The sequence below is a fragment of the Meleagris gallopavo genome, chromosome 8 (assembly GCF_905368555.1).
Source record: "Meleagris gallopavo chromosome 8, MGAL_WU_HG_1.1, whole genome shotgun sequence".
NCBI classification, from domain to species: domain Eukaryota; kingdom Metazoa; phylum Chordata; class Aves; order Galliformes; family Phasianidae; genus Meleagris; species Meleagris gallopavo.
In genome coordinates this window covers 8,301,078-8,322,770 of record NC_139411.1, presented here as the reverse complement: position 1 = coordinate 8,322,770, position 21,693 = coordinate 8,301,078, and the positions used below count along the sequence as shown (strand labels likewise).

Below are 21,693 nucleotides of genomic sequence, written 5' to 3'. Positions count from 1 at the left end.
CTCTAAGGCCGCTTGCTGAGAGCTGGATTGGATGGCTGCAGTGCTTACACACTGCCTGCAAAGTGCTCTCATGCTGGTTAGCATGCAGCTGGTGTGGTTCATCCACACTGCCAAACAGTGTTTTAATTCTCTCCCATCGGAGAGAGGAAAGTTCTAAACAAGACCACGGTTAATGAGAAAAAAAAGAAAAAAAGAAAAAAAAAAAAGCAAACAAAATTAAGAATAACAACAAACCTCAGTGAAAGAGAAAAGATGGCTCCCATTCACTCAGCCCAGGATGACAGAAGCTGCAGCATGCTGCACGTCCATTAATGAATACTGCCATGGTTGGGCCGATGCCGCCTGTGTGCTGGAGGCAAGGTGTGCTGACGCTGGGACCCCAGACCCAGCAGGCTCCCCATGGAGCAGCAACCCAGGACTGCCGCAGGAAGGACACGCAGCAGGCAGGCGAGTTAGCTGGGGCTTTTCAGCTGCATGAGTGAGCCATGGAGGGAGTGCTAGAGGGGTAGGTACCTCCACACACCCAGCTGCAGCTCGGCAGGTTGTTGAATAGCCAAATCAGGGAAGCCTGCTCTAGGCTTTATACTTATTTAGATTTATTTCTAAATACAGAGAACTAGATAAACAGTGAAATAAAAAGCAAAACCCAAAGCCACGGCTTGGTCAAAATTCTCTTTCCTCACTACACTCAAGCTGATATTTGGATAAATCAAAGTTCTACCAGGAAAGTCAAACAGATCACATTCAGCAGTGCTCCCTGCAGCCCCGAAGCTTCACTGGGCTCTTGAGCTGCACTGAGGGTGCCCCTGTCTGCTTGAAATTAAGGCTCATTGGAACATGTAGCTTTAGCACCATGTTGCCTGCTGTGGAACACATTGTAGATGGGTGCAAGTGTTAAAAACTGGTTAACCTGGGAAGTGTCAGCTGAGAGAACGCATGATGCCCTAGGTACAGCTGTGACATGATCATCTCTCTATACAGCACAAGCTCTCTTTGGGCAGGGTGGATCACAGGCTCTCTCACAGGGTGTGTTGCAGGGTAATGCTAGAAGATTTGGTTGTAGCAGGCAGAGATGGACAGATCTAATACCTGAGCACAGAAATACCTTACCTCTTGCAAACAGAGTCCAGTTCTGGTGTCCATCTATTCAGGTGCTGCCAGTGGCACACTCAGAGGCTGCTTGGCTGGCTAGGACAGCACAACAGGGCTTTCTGAGAAGGATAAGCCAAACAAACAGGAAAATCGGAGAGCACTTATTTTTTGGTGCACAGGATTGGCCTCTGATGCCACCAGAAAAGAACAGAAGAGACTTTCCAGCTACAAACCTGCTAGATAGTTCTCACTGGTACTAGCCACAAACTTTGCAAGAGTATGTCTGTGTGGGGAAGTTGTGACCGCTGCAAAGAAATCGTCACTGCTGATGGAGCCGGGCCAAGTTATTTTCCATTGTCGAAGCATTTCACCACAATTTATTACTATGACCTTGCTGTCTGTGCTCTTGGTTGTCCCTCTCTTCCTCAGCATCCGGAGGCTACCAGCATCTTGCTGTGCTGCTCAGACTACAACTATGGAGAATGTGTTGATCTTCCTATGAGGCAGCAAAGCAGCTGTGCATACAGTAGTGCAGTGAAATATTAAAAAAAAACACAAAAACGTTGTTTTTGGAAAGAAAAATAGTAAGAAAAATTAAGCACATCTCCAAAGGCAACCACTCCAGACTCCAGAGCAGTCTGGAAGAGCAGAAGTGGCAGAGCCCGGCATGGCACAGGCCATCGTAGTGGGAATGCAGGGCAGGAACATAGCCTCACTGGCTGGCACAAGGCTCTATTTCACCTTGACTCTTGATAGAAATACTCAGCGTGCAGATATAAGTCCTTTGTGTCATTCACAAGGAGATCCAGCCTAATTTAACACCTTGCAGCTTCTGCTATCCTCCTAGGGATATTTGCTACACAGGGCCCATCCAGAAAGCCACAGCTGGAAGGTGTTGGGAACTGCTGGTCTCTGTCTTGCTGCTTCCAGTCTTTTCATTCATGTTTCCTACAGAATGCGTAGGCAGAACGGGCAATCAATAGATGCTATAGGCGAGCTGTTCAGTGGCCCTCTGCCTGAACTTGGGTAAATCATTTGACCTCCTTCTGCCTCCATCAATCCCACTGTAAAAGTAGCTTAACACCGTGCTCAATGAGGAACAGCTGCTCCTTCTGAGCAGAATCATCCTGCCTCAGCTACTGGGGAGCTACACAAACAAACATGCAGCCAAAGGAAGCCAGCAGAAATTAACATGGCGAGAAGGGAATGCAGGTCTGCCCACATGTTCTGGCCATACACAGCAGAGTGAAATCAGGATGCACTGCATGGCATATTTTAAGTTACTAGAAACAAAAATCCTTATCTTGTTGGCATACATAATATCTTTATGAATTAGCCACTCTGCCTTCCCATTCCTACTTCAGATGCCAATTTCTTTACTGCCACAGGACAGGCTCTCTCTTTTGCTCCTTATGGTTGTTTAGCACAAGTGTAAAAGGATCAGCACTGGCAGCAGCCTTGTCAGGAATTTGGTTTGGATGGAGTCTGTCCACACTGACACGGATGTGACTGATCTCACCAAGATAAGCTCATAATGTAGTAGATTGTTGTCAGGCCTTATTTATTTCAAATTTGTTTTATATCAGCTATTGAATAATATTTGGTCAGGTTGCAATATAGTTTCAAGTGACAAAATGCAATCCACTGCCTCCTTTCTTTCATATTAGACAAAACTGTAGCTGAAGGAATGATCTGCTTTGCCTGGCACAAAAGCTGCCATAAGGGAAAAAAGCAATGTGCAGCACTTCTTTTCCATACATCCTCCCTCTCCTTCTTCAGCAAGAAACAGAATTTTACTGTGAGATTATAAGGTGCTGAGACAAGAAGCCTGTAATGGAAGAGCAGCTGGATGCTCAGGCACAGAACGACAGCAGCACGTTCTGGTTCTGCTGATAGGTGGAACTTCTTCTAAGTACCAAAAGACTGATGTGTCTCAGCAAAAATGATGTCTTCACTTTCGGGTTTCACTTTATGCTCTGCACAGAGGTTACCTCCACCCATAGCTGCACAGGGCACACACTGCCGCTGCACAGGGCAGAACTGCACCAGAGATTTGCTCCTGTGCAGGGCCTTACTTGACTCAAAACCCAACAGAGATTTTGATTTTTTGATATTTGATTTTGATACTACGACTAGAAATGCTGAGATCTATGACTTCCTTATGAAAATGACTGTCTCCTGCCTACAGCTGAGAAGAAGGCAGAGGAAACAGCTGCAGCAGCCTATGTAGGGCATGGGGGCACACTTGAAGTCTGAGCCAGGACTGCTGGCTGCTACAGAGTGTGCTACCATACCATACTGCCCACAGCCCACATCCTTCACACACAGCGATGGAATAGCCTCTTAGAACCGCCTTGGAGAGAGGAAAGTACCTTTAATGAGCTGTCATCAAGTCTGTCTATGCGGGAGCCCATCTTGGTATTAGAAATACTTGGGAGATTCTGATGACAATCTGGAAATGATGTAATTGAAAAAATTCTGATGAAAACAAACACTAATGACAGTGTCTGAAATTTATCGCTCAACACAAAGCAGATACTGATGGCAGAGAATAACAGACTGCAGCTGAAAATCTGGAGTCCCTCTATCACCTGAAGTTAAAGCTCAAATACTGCACACTGCACAAAGACACTGCTACAAAACTGGTACAGAGCCATCCTCAGCCCTCGGCAGGCCTGTCTGAAATTGGGTATGCCTCTGATAGGACACTGCTGCTCTGTTTGTAGGGCAGACAGGAAGGACTGATGCCACTCACGGCTGCACCACTCCTTTGCAAAGACACATACGGGCTTTTTCACCTCATTTCCCTGAAGGCAAATGCTGGGTCTTCAGTGTTTGAAAGGTCAACATAAATTGCCTTTTTTGCATTATTTTGTGTTGGTCTCACTTTCTTGTTTATGAGATGTTTAGAAAATGGTTTTTCCCATCATCCAGCTGGCGTAAGCCAAGGTGCAGGGCTCTTTTCCATGCATGCAGCACTGAGCACACACATCCTCTTCCCTGTGCGTTAGTGCCATATGTAAATCAATATTTTCCACTCCCTATCGATTGCTTTCTCCATCAGCAATTCAGTTGTCATCTAGCTACAGTTCCTCTAACACTGCAGGGGTGTGGGGATGCAGCTGGGAGGGTGGCAGCATGCAGCAGCAAAGCCTGGCTGCTGCAGGACAAAGCAATAGTGCAGGACAAAGCTGCTGTGCTTGGCCACCCAAATTTTCTAAGACTGACTTCCTGCGGAACTGCGACGTATGCAGTCATGGTGTATTTCTGTGTGTGTCTGTGCATTTCAATTTGTCCATCAGTTTCCTCCAGAGAAATTTTGAAACTAGCACTAACCACATAATATGGTTGCAGCCCCAGGGCTGGGCAACAGCTCAAAGGTGAGCAGGTTGCATTGACACTAGGAAAGTGCTCAGGCAGCTGCAAGAGGGGGACACCTCATACCTACTGCAGGTGAGCTGCAGTGCAAGTGTAGCCTTACAGACTGGTAAGCGCACGGGGAAGCACCCTCAGCACAGCTCAGAGAGGTGTCGAGGAGCCTACACATTCAGAAATGGCAGAACAAACCCATCACGAGAAGCCAGCCCACCAAAAAGTGACCTGCCGCAGCCTGCATAGCTTGTTTCCACATTTGCTTGCTCTGTAAAGCACGGAGAAAAAAATCCCTCCACAACAAACTCACCATCTTACTGTTCCAGGTGACCACTGAGAAAAACATCCACTTTAAGTTCTTCAAAGGAGTTTCCCAGACAAAGAGTGGCACTTTGCAGGCCCAGAAAGCCATCCTCTGCTCTCTCATTGATACTTGTGAAAAGGATAGGGAGGAAGGCAGACCTGATGGGCACTGGCTGGCCGCTGGGCTTGAGCTGCTACAGATTCGTGTTTTCCTGCGTTACAAGAAATCAGCAGTGGCACTGATTTTTTTGTACTTCTTTTGTAGGTCACCTTCAATAAAAATGTTAATAATGCTTACTATCTGTATATCTGAAATCTCGCACGGTAACTCTGTAATTCACTGTCTTTATCGGCCTTCTTTAACGTATAATTTAATGCTTGTATAACTATTTTGTTTGGGTATGACTTTCAGAATTACGACTAAAAAAAAAATCTGTATGCTAGTTAACTACATTTTATGGAAAGTATTTCTTTCATGTTATTTTAAAACCGTGGAGCCTGGGGAAGAATTTTATGGACCACAGAACCTCGCAGGGTAGTTAATTTCTGTTTGAGCTGGTTTCTCTGCTATTTTAAAAAGTGCCATCAAGATCAGTGCTATTTCTCTTGGTTGGGAGCCAGCTGACTGTTCTGCAGTTGCGACACATCTCTGTGCTGTTAGCAAGCAGGCAAACAGCAAACACGGGAGCTGAAAGCTGAGCTGGCTGCACGGACACAGAGGAGCTGGCTGGTTTGTGTGGGACTGCTCCTGAACTGGGCATCCTGCTGCCCAGCACAGGAACCAGATGGATGGGCAAAGGAGATGGAACAGGCCATCATGCCCTGGGATGAGCAACACTGCACCTGACACTGTGATGGGGCTTAAGGGAAAGCACTGTGCAAATGTGAGGCTTTTCCTGAGCTCCTGAGCTCAGGAGGCCTAAATAACTGCAAAACAGTCCCACAGTTTATATACGTACAGAAAACACACCCCCACCAGTTTACCTCCCCCAGGTTTTGATGGGCAGGAACTATTTCACCCAAGCAACACAGGAAAAACCTATGACAATAAAGCAGCTCCCATGCCCATTGCCACTGGCTTCCACCACAGCTCTCCTGCCAGCACAGAGATGCTTTCCTTCTGCAGGCAGCAACAGGGCTTCGGTCAATCACGCATGTGCTGCAGACTCAGTGGAGCATGTGGGTCCTCATCGTGTTTGCGTTAGATTGGAGTAAATGCGCTCTGCTTCAGAAGCAGTAATTGGGTGGTTAGATGAGCCCTAGGCAAGCTCAAGCTACGCACTAAATATTCTGCCTTTTGTTTCATAATGAATTATTTTGTGTATCTAAGCAAAGCATTTTTTTGGTCTTTTCTCTGCAGTTTGTTTCTAGCCTACTTGCGGGTGTGTGTTGAAATCTTTGCCTTTTGCTTATGAGGTCAAGTACTTTAATCAGGAGCAAAAAAAATAGCGTGCTTTAGTCCTAAATTCTCTGTGTGAGTGCCAAATATAATTAGAAACAAATGGCTTTATTCCTCATTTGAGAGCTCCACAGACATTGTGGGAGAAGGGGGAGCTTTCTCTGCCGGCTGTGTTTTGGGGACCTCGCAAGCAAACATACTGCCATGAAAAGACTTGCTAAGAGGGGAACACAGCGCTTGGGAACCTCGTGCTGGAGTAGCCCAGGCGCCAGGGAGAAATGTGGGAGCGGGCAGCCACGGGCGTGTGCATCAGCAGGGCTCGGGAGCCTGGAGATGTGCGCTGGGCTGCAAGGCCCAGGAAGCCCATGGTACTGCCCTGCTGCTTTAAAGAGCAGATAGACAACTTCGGCACTAACGTGGCGAAAGACTCCCTTGCTGCTCGTGTAAGACATTTTGCAGCATCTCCTTACAACACGGCGCCGCCTCACAGCGTCACCCCACCACATGGCGTCCCCCCACAGCGTCACCCCCACAACACGGTGATGCCTCACAGAGTCACCCCACAACACGGCACTGCCTCACAACACACCATCGCCTCACAGACTCACCTCACAATGCGGCACCGCCTCATGGCGTCCCCCGACAACACGGCGCCGCCTCACAACATGGCGTCCCCCGACAACATGGCGTCCCTCGACAACATGGCGCCGTCTCACAACCTGGCGCCGTCTCACAACACGGCCGCACAGCCCAGCACAGCACCGCATCCCTTGACAGCGCCGTCTCAAGGCCTAACGTCAGCTGAGGACACAGACAGGTGGCACAGGGTGGCTGGGGCACGTCCTCTCACCTCAGCTAGGGGGCAGCCGTGAGGGTTCGGCAGGCACACTTAGCGCCCACCCTACACCCCTGCTCTGAGGGTCATCTGAGACACCACTGAAGGGATTTTTTTTCCTAACTACATTTCAGAACAAATTGAAGGAAAATGGCTGGTTTTTGCTCCCTGGCCTACCTTTTTTCCTTCCTTGAAGACAGCTCCATGCATGCTGCCCCTCAGCCCGTGGCCATGATGTGAGATGAGATGCCGGCCCGCAGCTGTGTGGGGCAGTGGCTCACCTCAGCTGCTACATACTGCAGTGCTCGTTACTGACAATAACGCACCTGTGGAGCTGCTCTGTCTCCAGAAGAGGGGAAATATTTTGTTTTATAATCCATTCTCAAATTAACTGTATGCACTGAAGAACACTCTTCCAGGTCCTTCAAGTGCATTCTTGCCCCAGTACTGCTCCCACATTACAGTGCAGGTTTATAACCCGTCTTGGCACATAGCAGGAGGCTGTGGGGATGTGACTGTGACAGTGCCACTGCCCCAGTGCCTGTACCCAAGTGGCTGGGGGGGGGATGTCCCTACTGCACCAACATCGCCCATCCCATGGCAATTCAGGCTCATGGCTGAGGTAAGACACTAGATGGAGCATGTCACATTTTTTATACTTATTATTATTAATAATCCTTTAAAGGATGAATTGAAGAGCAACTGAAAGGCAGTGGAAGCTCTAGCAGCAAGTGAGCCCACCAAAACGGGGCTGTGGAGACACAGGCTGCTTGCCCTAGCTCCAGAAAGGTGCTTGGTATTCCTGGAAGGCCTGCAGGAGTGTGCTGCCAGCCAACCTCACCTGCCTGCTCCTCCCAGCAGCAGAAACGTCATAAAACGTTTTCCTGGAAACTAGCATCAGGGAGCTGCTGTTCTTCAGCCTGGTTGGGGTGGACTCCAGCTGTGTTAGTGAGAGCTGTGCTGAGCAGAGGTGAGGCTGACAAACCCAGCACTAACTGCGAGTCACTGTGAGGGACAGCTGAGCCCTGGAGTGGTGCTGTGTCCCCTGCAGGGGATGTTAGCACTGGTCTGGTCCTTGGTTCCACCACCTGGGTGACTTTGCCTGCTGCCCTCTGGGGACCGGACTGCTTCTACCCAGGCCTGCAGGGCACATCTTCCCCTGCTGTGTGCCAGGCAATAACCACACGTTCCTGAAATACAGCCAAGGAAATTATTTTTCCTGCTGTGGAGGACAGGAGTAACCCAGAGCTCAAAGCTTGCTGCATCACAGCTTTCTCCAAGGACCGCCATGTTAAGGGGGGTGTTGGACCCAGTAAGGAATAGAATGCTAATCAATTTCACTCAGTGATTGTTTACTGTCATCAACAAACTCACCAGTTAGCATCCAGCTGCAAAATCTTCGTGGTGGAGCTGAGAAGGCAGAGTGTGATTTTCAGCCATGAGTTTGAGCTTGCCACACCAGTGGGGAAAAAGCTCTGCTCTGAAATACAAATGGAACAAATTTTCTGGAGAAGGTATGAACGTTGTCCCATCCAAAGCTGTTCCTGCAGTCAGCCTGACCGAGCCACGCTTTAATGTGAGCACACTGCGAAAATAGAGGGGAACTGGAGATCTTGTCTCTTCCTCCTCTAGGAAATTGCAAACTTCCATTTCTTTAATCTAATCATTTGCAGGCGGGAATATTTTCTCTAGAAAAACCAATATAAGAGGGCTGAAAGGTCAGATGGGATAATATGTAATCCGTGGTGATAAGGGCTGTTTACAGAATTATTAATCAAACACAAAAGGGAACAGATAGTAACATTTTTTATTAAATATTACAGTGGATCAAAAAGTACAAAATATCTTTTGCCTGCTATGTGATTGGGAAACTATTGGCACATAATACAGTATCAAAAGCATTAATAAGTACAATTTGGAAAACATACAAAAATTGAGTGTTTATAGTTGGCTCAGCTTTATTTCTGGTAGTGTTTAAACTAACACAAAGGTTACTCAATAACCTTTTAAATGGGAAACTATATAATATTACTGGGCCATTTTTATATATACAAATCATCACCTTACAGAGCATATAGGCTACATAACTTGAATCACAAAAAGTATACAATATTTACAACAAAAGAAAGTTAAAAAAGTATAAACAGCTAGTAGAGTATGCTGCCATTATTAGAACATATTTAAAACTATGGGTCCGGGGGAGGAGGGCGGGAAGAGGAAGAGAACAAGTGAAGTATCGACCACATTTACAGCAAACACCACTGTTAAGTGCTCATGTAACAGTTCTCACGTTGCGGGCCTTGCACCACGGCAGGAATTCCTGTTTCTCACTAAAATCGTGATGACTGGGTGAGCACTGCACAGGAGGACAGTGTGGGAAGGAGCATCCTGGCAGCCCTGGGAGCACAGCAGCATAGGTGGCACAGCCCTCCTGGCCCGCAGCCACCACATGCTGCCAAGCCAGCTTGTCCTGAGCCGCAACAGGCGACTTCCCAGGCCCTGGCACACCAGGGAAATGGCTCATGCAGCCAGGCCAACTTGCAAAATGTCCTCACTCACTCACCTACTCCCTTGCTGGGAGTGTGCTGCACTGACAGCCAGGTGCTACTGTGGATCCACTTGGTGAAGGCAGGCCCAGCCCACAGCCAGAAGGCACATGAGCTGCAGCTGCTGGGCCGTTACCTCATCATCTCACAACCTTTAGCATCCCTAATGAATGCTGGACATAGTGCGTTCGGCTTGCAACATTTCTTGCAACTGGTTCTTGGTAAATAGGTTTATGACTCTATTGCCAATTAGATTCCACAGTTTCCTTTACAAACCTATCAATAACAATGGTTTGATTGCACAAAGAGAGGCTTGTGCAATTTCATTCAATAATAAAGTCCCTTGAACTCAAACAATACAAACAAAGTCCCATTTAAGACATTAAAAAAAAAGTCTTTCAGCCAATGGAGAATTCAACAGCCTTTTGAAAGACTTCCAAGATTTATCTTAAGAGTTCTTAAACAAACAACGCACCCCTTCTGCTGGGGCCTTATGCTACCATTTCTTCTCATTTGTCCCAATGTCTCACCCAGCACACACAAGCCTCCCTCCTAGGAGGGGTCTGGGCAGGTCTCCTTCCGGGGAGACAAGGCCCTCCCTCCCCGCTCTCCTCCCCAGCCCTGCTCCGCGTTTGCTCTGCTTCACAAAGGCTACGACCAAACTCCAACCTGACGTAACCAAAGGGAAAGCGGACACTGCATAAACAAATGCACGAACTCAGGACACAGATTTAACCAAAACAAGAAAGAGAAATGCTTGCTTTGCCAAACATACTCCAATTTGTGTTTGCTGTAGATTCTCATATTCTCTCCTCGTCCCCCTGCCCTCCTTCCTCCCACCCATCCCCAAACCCCTGATTCTCACAATTCAGACCTAGTGCAACTTTACTAGAGATGTCCTCGACATTATGGCCTCTGCCCAGCTGAGCCTGCGGTTCTGTTCCTGTAAGATCCGTGGAGCAGCAGGATGCTCTGCAGTGGCACATCCATGTTCTAAGTTCTACTAGTCTGTTTATTGATCAATTAAATATAGTTTTACCACAGGAATATAAAGTATTGAATTGAAGAAGCTGGATCTTTAACAGTAGACGAGTATATTATTCTGGATTCCACCTTTGGATATTAACTATGATACATTATATATTGTATTTGGCTTCGTATCACGGGAAAATTTAATGACATGCCTAGCATGCAAAGTGTTTCTTAGTAGTTTCCATGTTTGTTTTCACATCAATTATGCTGTCTCTGAACAGTAAACTGAGATGGTCTGAATCGCAACCAATTTTCACATTGTAAAAAGCCTCTAAGCCACACTCCTCTATCAATGTCTACACTCAGCTACATGGTGGTGACGTCCTTCAGTGTGAACATGCAGCCACAGGATAGCTCTTTCATTACCAAACCCAGCCTGTGCTCGGCTCTCACTTTCTGGCAGATGCCCAGGGAGGGATGTGGTCCCCATGGTGGTGCCAGGACCATCCCAACAGTCACATGGCTCCTTTGCCACCTCAAGTGCCAGCTGTGCCCAATGGCAGGGCATCTGCTCATCTGCTGCATGACCCCTACCCATCCCACCAAGCCCTGCCCATGGCATAGGACCTGCACACCCCCAGTTCAAACCAGCACAAACTCCTGTCCTAATTTGCTGAAATTCTTGCCATTCTTGCAAATCATAAATCTGTCTTCTGGACTCCTCTGCCATCTGCCATCTTGTGTCAGTGAGGTTTAGTTTTCCAGATTGGTTCTCTGGTACACAGGAGGGTTTCACAGCCTAGGTAAGCTAAGTGCGACTTATTGACAAATTCACGGACCACAATATGGGAAAGCAAAGCTCAGCGGGAGGGAAAAGCAGCACGAGCCACCACAACAACATGAAGAGAGTGGGAAGTGCTCAGCACCTGCAGGGTCGGACCATAGGGAAAGGAACCTTGTTTGCACCCTTGCACCATAATATTACCTATAGTATGTTTATATCCATTAAGATGAATCTGAACCAGTTGCTTCAGTTTGTAAACAGTAAACATTACCACAAAAATGAAAAAAAAACACTGCTCAGAAGTATGAAGAAGCTGGAAAAATTAAAACATAAAAAAATTAGGACAGCCACAGCCTTTTAAAAAAGTTGCAGGTAAAATGATATTGTTTAATTTAAAAAAATAATCAAGAAAAGAAAACAAAAAAGAAAAAAACCCAAAAAACAAAACAAGAAACAAACATAAAGAGTACAGAATATATCGGACAAACAAAACTATATAAATTATGGTGACCAAATGTGACATTGGTAGTTTATGAAGTGGATATGTACAGTCAAATTAATCAGTGTTTACCCTTCTGTTCTAATAGTGTTAAAATGAAAAATCTATTGCCGTTTTACTATACATTGCATTGATTGAATCTTTAAAAGTCAGGAAAAGTTACCCAAAACAGCACATCCACCGATCGTGTGGGTTCTCGGCCCTCTTCTCCTTGCCAAGTTCATCTCGAGTCCTCGACTCGTTTGCAGCAACACTCGACCTCTGGTCCTCGGCTCAATGAAAAGCAAATGCAAACGTCGCCTCTCATTTCAGTGAGCTCAGGACTGGGCCTGCATTTCCACGGCTCCCTTTGAACATTTGCTCTTACCATACACAAGTACTTTCAGAAAACACATATGCAAAATCCAAAGAATTTTTGAGTGTGTGTGTTGTTGTTGTTTTGCCAGGGCAGGGGTGAGGGGAGAGGGGACTGGCATGGAGCCAGAATTAAAGAAGTAGTCCTGTCTCGATCACAATCCAAAGCTTTCCGCCACGTGGGATATGACGGCATCCTGGCTTACAGCAATACAGATCTGCAAGATATCATCACAGCGGGAGGAATGTCGCTAACTGAACTGTTCTCCTCAGACTTTTTTTTTTGTGAGTGAGGGGATTTACAGTTTTGTGCTGGGATGTACAGAGGACAGCTGGGAAGGTGGGAATGCAGCTTGAGGGTTTATAGCAGCTAACGGATAAATGCTGTTATGCAAAAGGTCACCGTACGAGCTTCCTACAGGTGTTGCTGCAGCTAAGTGTCTATACAGTTGCTGAGAATTTGCAGGGGATGTGAGGAATTGTCTCTGCACCATGAGGGAATGGAGAGCCAAAGGTTGCATTAGTGGGGAGAGCACGGTCTGATTTTTCAAGTACTGTAAAGGATGGGAATACCCAGGCGGGAGGCGATTGTTCAGCCCTGTGCACAGGGTTCCTGGATACAAGCCTGGGAAGATTGGGGCTGAGAGGGGAAATTTGTGGCTCTCCAGAACGCTGCCTGAATGCAGGCTGTGTAGCGACTTGCTGCCTTCCCCCTCCACATCGGGAACCTTTTCTTTCACTGAGGTCTCCTTTGGTAAGTGCAGAGGAGAGACAGCTCGGACTTTTTTTTCTGAAATGACTTTGTCCAATTCCTCCAGGCCTCGCTTCAAAGGCCGAGCAGCTCCGATGTTTTGAGGGCTCATTCTGCAGCCAATGATAGGATGCACCATCCCCTCCATCTTCCTCAGGTTCTCCAGCCTCTGTGCCTGCTTCCCAGACCTGTGGAGTAACTCACTGTGTTTTTTAGGGGCAGTCATGGCCATGGGGGACACGCGGCAAGCTTTGGGGTTACAGTCTAGGCTCACCGCCTGGCTGCTCGCAGCCTGGAACAGGGAGATACCTTTGCCTTCTTGCTGGGCCATAGATGAATGAGAGAGACTGGAGCCAGGAGCCTTTGCAGTCTGTTTGTGTATGCTCTTTGGAAGACTCAAATCTGTTGGCTGATCATCTGAGGAGGCTTCCACTGCCGCCTTTTTTTCTTGCTGATGCAAAGATGGGTGATAATTTAAATTTAGTTTTTCTTGGTGTTTGTGTTGAGTAAAAGTAGAAATATTTTCAGACTCTCTGAACATGTCCCGGGGGAGGTACTTTGATGTCTGTTCATTATTAAGGTGGTGTTCCGTGTGCCTATAAAGGTTGTGCAGATGAGGTGATGAATAAAAATCTGCCAAGAAACTGGGCACACGGGAGTGCTGCAGTGCCCTTTTCTCATTCATTTTATCTTTGCAGTCCTGCATATCTGTCTTCGGTACGTACGACTCAGCAAGAGAACTTAGGTGATGTTGTGAAAAATCACAGCGCTGAGGATCCACTTTATTTAGCATGTCATGTTTAAAAACATCATTAATTGATTTCCTTTCTTCCTTGGATTTAAAACTCTGCACGTGTTGTATGACTGATGGCCTATTAATTGCTATGGGATCAGAATTAAGGACGTGGGGACCTTGTGATAGGCTTGATGACAGTTCATCTCTGCTGTTCAATTTCTTTTTGCTAATCAAAGGTGGAGGAGAACCGTAAGGATAGCTACATGATAAGGTTGCCCCACTGACCTGTGACAGCAGCTTTTTCTTTGCCAGGGGTGACATAATGCCTGGATTACCCTTTGAGTAGAGTAGTGGTGTGTAACCAAAAGAGGAGTCGTCGCTCATGGACCCAGGCAGCTCTTTCTCCTTGAACATGTCAAAGTTCTGGACCACCAGTACTTTGGGTGCTTGCTTCAGTGCGTTGTGGATATCTTCGTTTCCCAGCTGATCTACTTTCACTGTGCAGTTTGCAATGTAATCAGCCATCTCTGGCAATTTATCATCTTCCATATCACTTTGAGTGGGCAGCTGGACTGGGAAAGTCGAGAAGGGCATTTCTGAAGGTTCGTTTTCTAAGCTCTCAGTAAAAGCTTTGTGTATCCTTCGTTCTGGCTTTGTGTCTTCCAGAGTATCTGCTGAGGAGTGCAGTCGTTTTGTGACAGTGGTATCCAGCATGGTATCTTCATCCGGGGGCACAGATATACTTGAGAAAGATGACGAATGAGGAACTTCCTCCTTGGTTTTCTCACTGCTTGAACTGTTTTCTGTCATGTCTGTCTTTTCCACTGGCAGTGGCTGAGCTGTCTCTGGCAAAAGAGGTGGAGGGCCTTGACTAGGTTGTTTCGTCTCTCCTACTATAGGATGTTCTGTGAAATTTTTCTGGTCTGCTGATTCTTGATCCTTCTCTTGTTCTGATGAAACCTAATAAAATGATTCAATAGACAGTTGTGAGAATGCTGTACATTTTGGCAGACTGTTCAGAAGAACATATACAGTACACTGCTTGCTACTGCTAGAGATGTACTTGTCAATCACCTTGTTGGAATGCAAGAGCTTGAATACCAGGTATTGGAGTCAAACAAAGAAACATACCTCCTAGAAATACAGTATTGCTGCCAGTGTCATAATAAGGCATTTCAAAGCAGCAGATGTTTGTAGCCTGACTAGAGGCACCAGTGGCTTCACCACTAAACGCTGAGGTTAGTCTTTTAAAATTAATTAGGCAAATGCAGGAGAGCAGATTTTGTAACACAAACAAAAAGGCTATTAAGATTTTTCGCACTAGCCAACTTCACCTATGAGAACTACACACATCCAAACATTTTTTCTTACATGAAGCTGAAAATGCAGGCTCTCTAGCATTGTTCTTAAAATTCAGTGATCACAGAGGAGATCATTCACACCCAGTTCTGCATTAAAGTGTGAAAATGACAGAAATGGCATACTAGGAATCCCTATTGTAGGCAGCAAATCACTGCTGCAGCTTAACTAGGACACACATTTTTTTATTAACGGATTAAAATGAAGTTGTCAACATTCCGTAAGTGCGTGTGCACGCTATTACAAACATAGCTTTTATATGTTACCGTCAACGGGACTGCAGCTCTTTCTGCTTCACCATTAATATAGCTTGTGTTCACAATTCACACTATTCATCCCATTATGTTGCTGGCTGAACTGTGACCCACAGAGGTCATCAGAGCGTCCCATCTGTGATCCAGTTGACTGACAGCCTTTTTCAAAACTGCTCTCATTCTCTTCTGACACGTCAAGGTATAAGACAGTCATAAAACAGCAGCATTGTGTGAACCCTTTATTATTATTGTTTTCTTTCTTTCTTAGTTGTAAAGATAAGACACATCAAGAAAGTTATTATCTAAATGCTGCTCTACAGTCTATCACAGGAGTGAGGGACCAGAGAAAGTCCTAACAAATCTAATCATCTCAGAGATTTATTTCTTCACAGCTGCTTTTAAATATTCCTGTGTATTTGGCTGGTCTATTAGTTGCAGTGTCCATTAGTCATCGTAACTTCTTCTTTTTAAACTAATAGCTGTCTTTTGCAGTCCAAATACCATCATTAGGTCCTTTACAAAGTACTATCCCTAAGTCTCTTGAGCTTATAAAATTACAGGAAAATACCACACAGATGAGCAAAGCAGGGATGAAAAAAAAAGAGAAATGATATTTAATAACTGCACATTCTGCTCTTTGTTTCTGTTAAGCAACATTTTGATTGAAGTTTCAGCTATTGTGGGGAAATGTGCATTCTAAGGCTAATAGCATTTTGTCTGGTATCTTGTTACAGAGACGATGTCATTGCAATGGCAGGAAAAGAGAGAAGAGCACAAAGACAAAAGCAATCGTAATAAATTAAAGTTATATTCTCTCTCCCTGCATATTTCTTGTGCTGCGTGATTTGAACGTGCAATAGAGAAGACTGCTCTTCTGTAGCTTGGTTATCCGTTAGCCCATAGCTACGGCCTGCTCTGAAGCCACATGCAGGAATGGTGTAAATGGTGGCTTGGCTGAGGCCATGCCTACACATCCACACGCAATGATAAAGGCTCCCTGTGAACAACACGCTGCCACTGCTGTCTGGCAGGAGGCCTGCAACAACTACGGAATCTGTGCTGGGTGAGAGGGAATGGTTTTAAACTAAGACAGGGAAGGTTTAGGTTGAGATATTAGGAGGAAGTTTTTCACTCAGAGGGTGGTGATGCACTGGAATAGGTTGCCCAAGGAGGTTGTGAATGCCCCATCCCTGGAGGCAATCAAGGCCAGGCTGGATGTGGCTCTGGGCAGCCTGGTCTGCTGGTTGGCGACCCTGCACATAGCAGAGGGGTTGAAACTAGATGATCTTTGAGGCCTTTTTCAGCCCAGGCCACTCTATGATTCTGTGTGAGGCCTTCCAGCAGGCCACAGCAGATTGGAGGCTGCTCCACCCTGAAAGACTGGATGATGCCTTAGGCACAGAGCTCCATCTGCAGAGGAGCACTGATGAGCACCCACGCAGGGGGGAAGTGTCCACCCCTACAGGCCTCCTCACTTCTCTGCTTCGTGCAACCATCCATACAGTGACCTGTGTGAAGGATGCAGTTTTTAATTGCCTGCCCTGATTAAACAGGAGCAGGAACCATCATCCACCCTAGAGATGAGAGATTCATTCTTCTTTAAAAGGTACTATTTTACAGTGGGAAACTGCCACATTTGTGTATTTTTATTGTCTCAGCTCGGCTCCTTATGCTTCCGATAACTGCAGCTCTAAGAACTCTTCCTGCAAACCACATACAAAAATAACTGCAGTTTAAGCAGCAGGAAGTTTGAGATAGGGAACAACAAAAGCAAGGAAATTCAAAGTTAAGGCTGATGCTCTGTTGCTGGCTTGTTATGCTGTGCTTAACTGTGGCAGTACCAACAGTATGTAAGTTATCTTGCTGATCTAAGACCCCAGAGTAAACAAGTGGGCACAAAGGAATGACAGGGGAAGGGAGCACAAGCCTTAGCTTTGCATTTCCTTGCTTTGGGCAATTTGTGTTGCAATGTTCCACTGACTTAAGGAGGTTATATGCACTTCAGGTATTTGCAATCAGAAGCAGAGGAGTTTTCCCCCAGCAGTGTTCTCTGCTTTAAAATTACAGTGCAGGGGAAAATAAAAATCCCTCTCTGTAGAGTGCTCTTACATTTGACATTAAAGATGCTGTTGATCAAGGCAATTGAAAACAAATTCCGGTTTAGACCTTAGGTGACATTCTTCACTGTAAGCACAACTTAAAATGGTAGTGGGACATGAAAATCAGAATATTCTGTTCTTGAAACAACATGCAAATTCTCAAATGCATCCATGCTTACTGGTTCTGTGATTTTTTTAAGCAACAAGGAGGAGGGTTGTTGGTAGTTGACTCAATACTGATTTCAAACTGGTTTAGAAACAGGACTTATGTACCTGCCAGACAGCAATGAAGGCAAGGGAGCAGCCGTACTCTGCCGGGCATGTCATGTGTTTCAACATTCTTTAAATACTTACTTTCACTGCAACACCTTGAAGGCTGCTGCGATCTGGCAGACTGAGACAGAAAAAGCAACATCTTATGTATTTAGTTGTGTGCAAGGAGCTTCAAGGTCTCACTTACGCAAGGTGCAAGAGGACATAGTTAGAGTGGCTCAAATGGGCAAAAGACATGCTTAAGAAACACTGGAGCAAAATGCCCATTGGTTTTATAGCACTAAGCAACACATGAAACTTACCCTTAATCTGCAGACAAGTATGAATTCCACTCTAAAGATCTATCTTTCATGGGCTGTGAACACAAAATTGGAGCTGTCCCATGAGCACACATAATGTGATTCTATGTGGAAACCAGGATCTGCCCACGTGAAGCAGGTTAGCAGCATCTCTGCTGAAAACCATCTGTGGTACATGAGAGACTTCAGTCTCAGTTAAAGCTTGGCAGGTGTTTGCTCAAAATTTGACCTTTGAGTCTAAAGAGAAATTTAGTGATAAAAATCCTGAGGAGTGATATGTTTTCTGATGGATATGTGCATACATCTGTAAGTGCAGAAGGGCTAATCCAGATGTTACTACTATAAAGACCAGCTATACCCAGTTACCACAACATTATCAGCAATATTAGAGGCTCCCGCACCCTATACTTAAGATTAGGAAATAACTGTGGTAGTTGTGTGGTTTCCTTTTGGCAGATGCTGATCTTTTCGTGGTGACCACTGTGTAACACAATGAGCAGAAATGATACTCGTTGTATCTAGAGCTTGGTCTTCTGCCATCACTCCTAAGCAATACGGAGCTAACTGGTGGCTGTTTGTAACCCTGCAAAATCACAACAGAGACAGTACCACACCAACTGAATTTCTACTGCTGAGCAAACTCAAAGGCCAACTGCTCGGGATTCTCCAGTTTAAATTATGTATTTTATCACTGAATTTTGATTGATTAAAACTGCACATTTTTAATTGAAAAGTTGAAAAGCAGGGAAGCAACCAACCTCAGATGCATCTTGGGGTTTCTGTGCATTATCTTTCTCCTTCTTGCTCTTTTGGTTTTCATTTTTGATGCGTTTTGTTCCAGACACTTTTGTTTTCGCATCGCCCTCCTGGGAACTGTTATCCTGTTTTCGAGGTTTCACTGGAGGCAGTGGCTTATCTTCCTCTCCTTTAATAAATCTTTCATACGGCAGGATTAATCTAGGGGATTAAGGAACAAATAATTGATCAGGTTTTGCTTTTCTAGCAAAGAATAAAATGTATCTACTGTGAGCAGTTTACTTAATAAATCTATTTTCTTCCGTGGCATAAAAGCATCACTGTAAACTCTGTATCTACAAATCCAAGTATGATAAATCAATTTATTTGGCAAGATTACCGTGTGGCATAAATTGAGTGGAGTTGGCGTGTATCAGTTGTCAGTAAGGCTGTAGTGGTTCACGCAGCCACACCAATTTGTACAGATGAGGATAAGAGCCACTATGTTTTAGACTGATTAAAAAAACACACAACCATTTACTTTTATTTTTTCTCCCTACCTTAAAAGCATGCAGCAAACCCCAAGGAAACACCTCCAAAGCCACAGCCAACCTGATAACAGCTATACAATTTCCAGGCTGGAGGTTCCCCCGAGTACAAGGATAAATGCCAGAAACTGGGTGGAAGACATCCGAGTACGGAAACCTGCAACAGCAGGCACAGCACACAGCGTGGTGCAGTGCCAGCCCAACCTGACCCTTCCAAACACACCCTCAAAGGGTGACAGTCACCACGGTCCCTGCCTTCCCAAATGAGTCTTTTCTTTTAAAGAGTTAAAAGTGAAAGAATTTTGAGCAGTGGAACCTTCCTCCACGAAGCGTACAAAATCGCTTTAAAGAATAGAAAGAAACACAAACAGAAAATATCCTCCCCCAAAAGCATCAAACACTCTGAGTTTTAATCTATCTGTTTTCCCTTTGCTATTCTTCATCTGAAAGGAAAAATAACTGATATAATTAAAAGGGATGGATTGCATTACAATCTCAGTTTCAACTTCAGTGATTAAAGTTTTTATAATGCATTTGGTATGATTAATGACTCACTGTGGGATTAATACAAGACTGAGACTTTAAAAATATGAACTTTAATACAGCAAACATAATTTGTTTTTTTTTTTTTTTAAGACAAGTTGACTCTGCGAGGAAAATGTACTTTGCTTATAAACAACATAAATCTGTTCAAATACCAGGAATCCTTAATTATCTTTAATCTAGGACTCCAAGGCAGAAACCTCTTTGGTTCAGATATTCGTTTGTTATCCTAGAATCAGCTCCTAAGCATGCAATTTTGATTTACATACTTAGATGTTCAAACACAGTTTGGGCTTAAGAGAGCAGAAATTAGATTGCTTGTGATCATAATATTTTACATTTTAATAAAATACAACATAAATTATGTTAAAATATAAACCTAATTTATGCTATATTAGAAACAAAATTCATTAACTGAGCATGCTCTGACATGGTATGTGCAAAGAGGCGTGAATAATACTTTCTAGCCCTGAATTTGGCAGGGCTCCAGTAATGAAGCTAAGCAGAGCCCACAGGGAATATTCATCTTCAGATCCCATTACAAACTGAGTTTAAACATGTTACAGCTGCTAAAACTGGAAACTGCTCCCTCTATGCAAACTTAGCAAAATAATATGTAGTTGCCAAATACCTGTTTCCCACTGTAATATTACAGTTAATGTTTATATAATAAAAAGCATAACTAAGCAGAATCAGAAAAAAATAATCTTGTTCATACTTGAGGCTGCTGAATTTCACTCACAAAGCACAAATATTCGTGCAAGCACTGGATATCTCCCTGTGCTGCACAGAGCGCTTCGGACTTGACTCGAGGCGAGGCTGGGCTTCACACAGGGCAACACTGATGTCGCTCTGCCATGTGTTAAATATTTAAACTCGCTTTTAATAAAAACACGTTTTATGACAATACTTGTTAGCGCTGCGAGGCGACTGTTTGGCTTTGTTTTGTTTCCATAGGAACACGTTGCCCGTTACAAATCCCCACCTCCCCTCAACAGGCCCTCAGAGCGTCCAAGTGCTGTGCAAGCAGGCGCCATGGCCCACTGGTGTGCCTTGCTGCAAGGAGGGCAAGTGGTTGTGGCCCAGTGGTGGGCCTTGCTGCAAAGATGGCACATGTGGGGCTCCAGGCACAGCTGGGTCTGGGCTGCAGCAATGGCGAGCACTTGCACGCCTCCCAGTCGGCCTCCCAGAGCTCCTCCTCCTTGTGGTGCACCTCACCAGAACTCATTAGCTTTGGTGCTAATTAGCAACTGTGCCTTAAAATTTCCTTTTCTTATCCTGAGTTCACGTGGGAGTACAACATTTTCATTTTAGTTATTTTTCACTGAGCTCAGCAGTTGGCAGTACGACAGCAGTAAAAATACATTTCACATCGCCGGTCAAAGGCCTGGAGCCAGCAGCAGGAAATCTGGAATTAAATGTTTCTTGTATCTGGAAGCAGGCATGACTAAGGTAAAACGGAACCAAAACACAAGGATGGCTTGTTGGAGGAGCTCTCCGCCTCGCTCCCAGCACACCGCCTGGCGCACGGAGCGCTGTGGGTGCGGGGGGCACGGGGGATCCCACGCAAGGCGGCACACGGAGCCCAACCGCACGAGAACGCTCTGCGTGTTGAGACTTCCGCTGGTTACAATTTTCACTGAGTGTTTTTTCAGTTATCCTGTCATGGTACAACACAATTACCCACAGGATATGATCTTATCATTTGATTATTAGAAGCTTTTATAGCACAGGAGTAATAAAGCTAAGGCAGCTCTCAGAACGGTTAGAGCTCCGGCTCACATGCCATTACCGCTCGCTGCACAGCCAAGTTAAGGTCAATATTGCCCAACGCAGGAAGAATGTGATCTGCTATTATCCAAATAGCTTAGCAGAATGTGACATGTCTGAAACGAACGCAGGATTTTTGTCAAATATTTGCAGCGCAGGTAAGATTTAAT

General features: G+C 45.3%; 1 protein-coding gene and 1 long non-coding RNA gene across 4 annotated transcripts in view; both read right to left on the bottom strand.

The window, feature by feature from the left end:
* The window catches only part of LOC104911910 (uncharacterized), a 34,909-nt gene extending 26,259 nt beyond the window's left edge, over positions 1-8,650 (bottom strand). Inside the window, exons 1-2 of one of the 2 annotated variants that reach the window (XR_014884686.1) lie at positions 8,376-8,650; positions 6,775-6,967 (exon numbers count right to left, since the gene is read on the bottom strand). This is a non-coding gene — a long non-coding RNA (uncharacterized LOC104911910). The remainder of the gene's footprint in view (positions 1-6,774; positions 6,968-8,375) is intronic. The other variant, XR_014884685.1, reaches the window with a different exon arrangement.
* Positions 8,651-8,790: 140 nt separating this feature from the next.
* The window catches only part of ARID5B (AT-rich interaction domain 5B), a 108,500-nt gene continuing 95,597 nt past the window's right edge, over positions 8,791-21,693 (bottom strand). For both annotated transcript variants that reach the window (XM_085229319.1, XM_085229320.1), the window contains 2 exons: positions 18,686-18,884; positions 8,791-14,603 (listed from right to left, as the gene is read on the bottom strand). In XM_085229319.1, the coding sequence (XP_085085445.1) occupies positions 12,456-14,603; positions 18,686-18,884 (2,347 nt within the window). In that variant the 3' untranslated portion in view covers positions 8,791-12,455. The remainder of the gene's footprint in view (positions 14,604-18,685; positions 18,885-21,693) is intronic.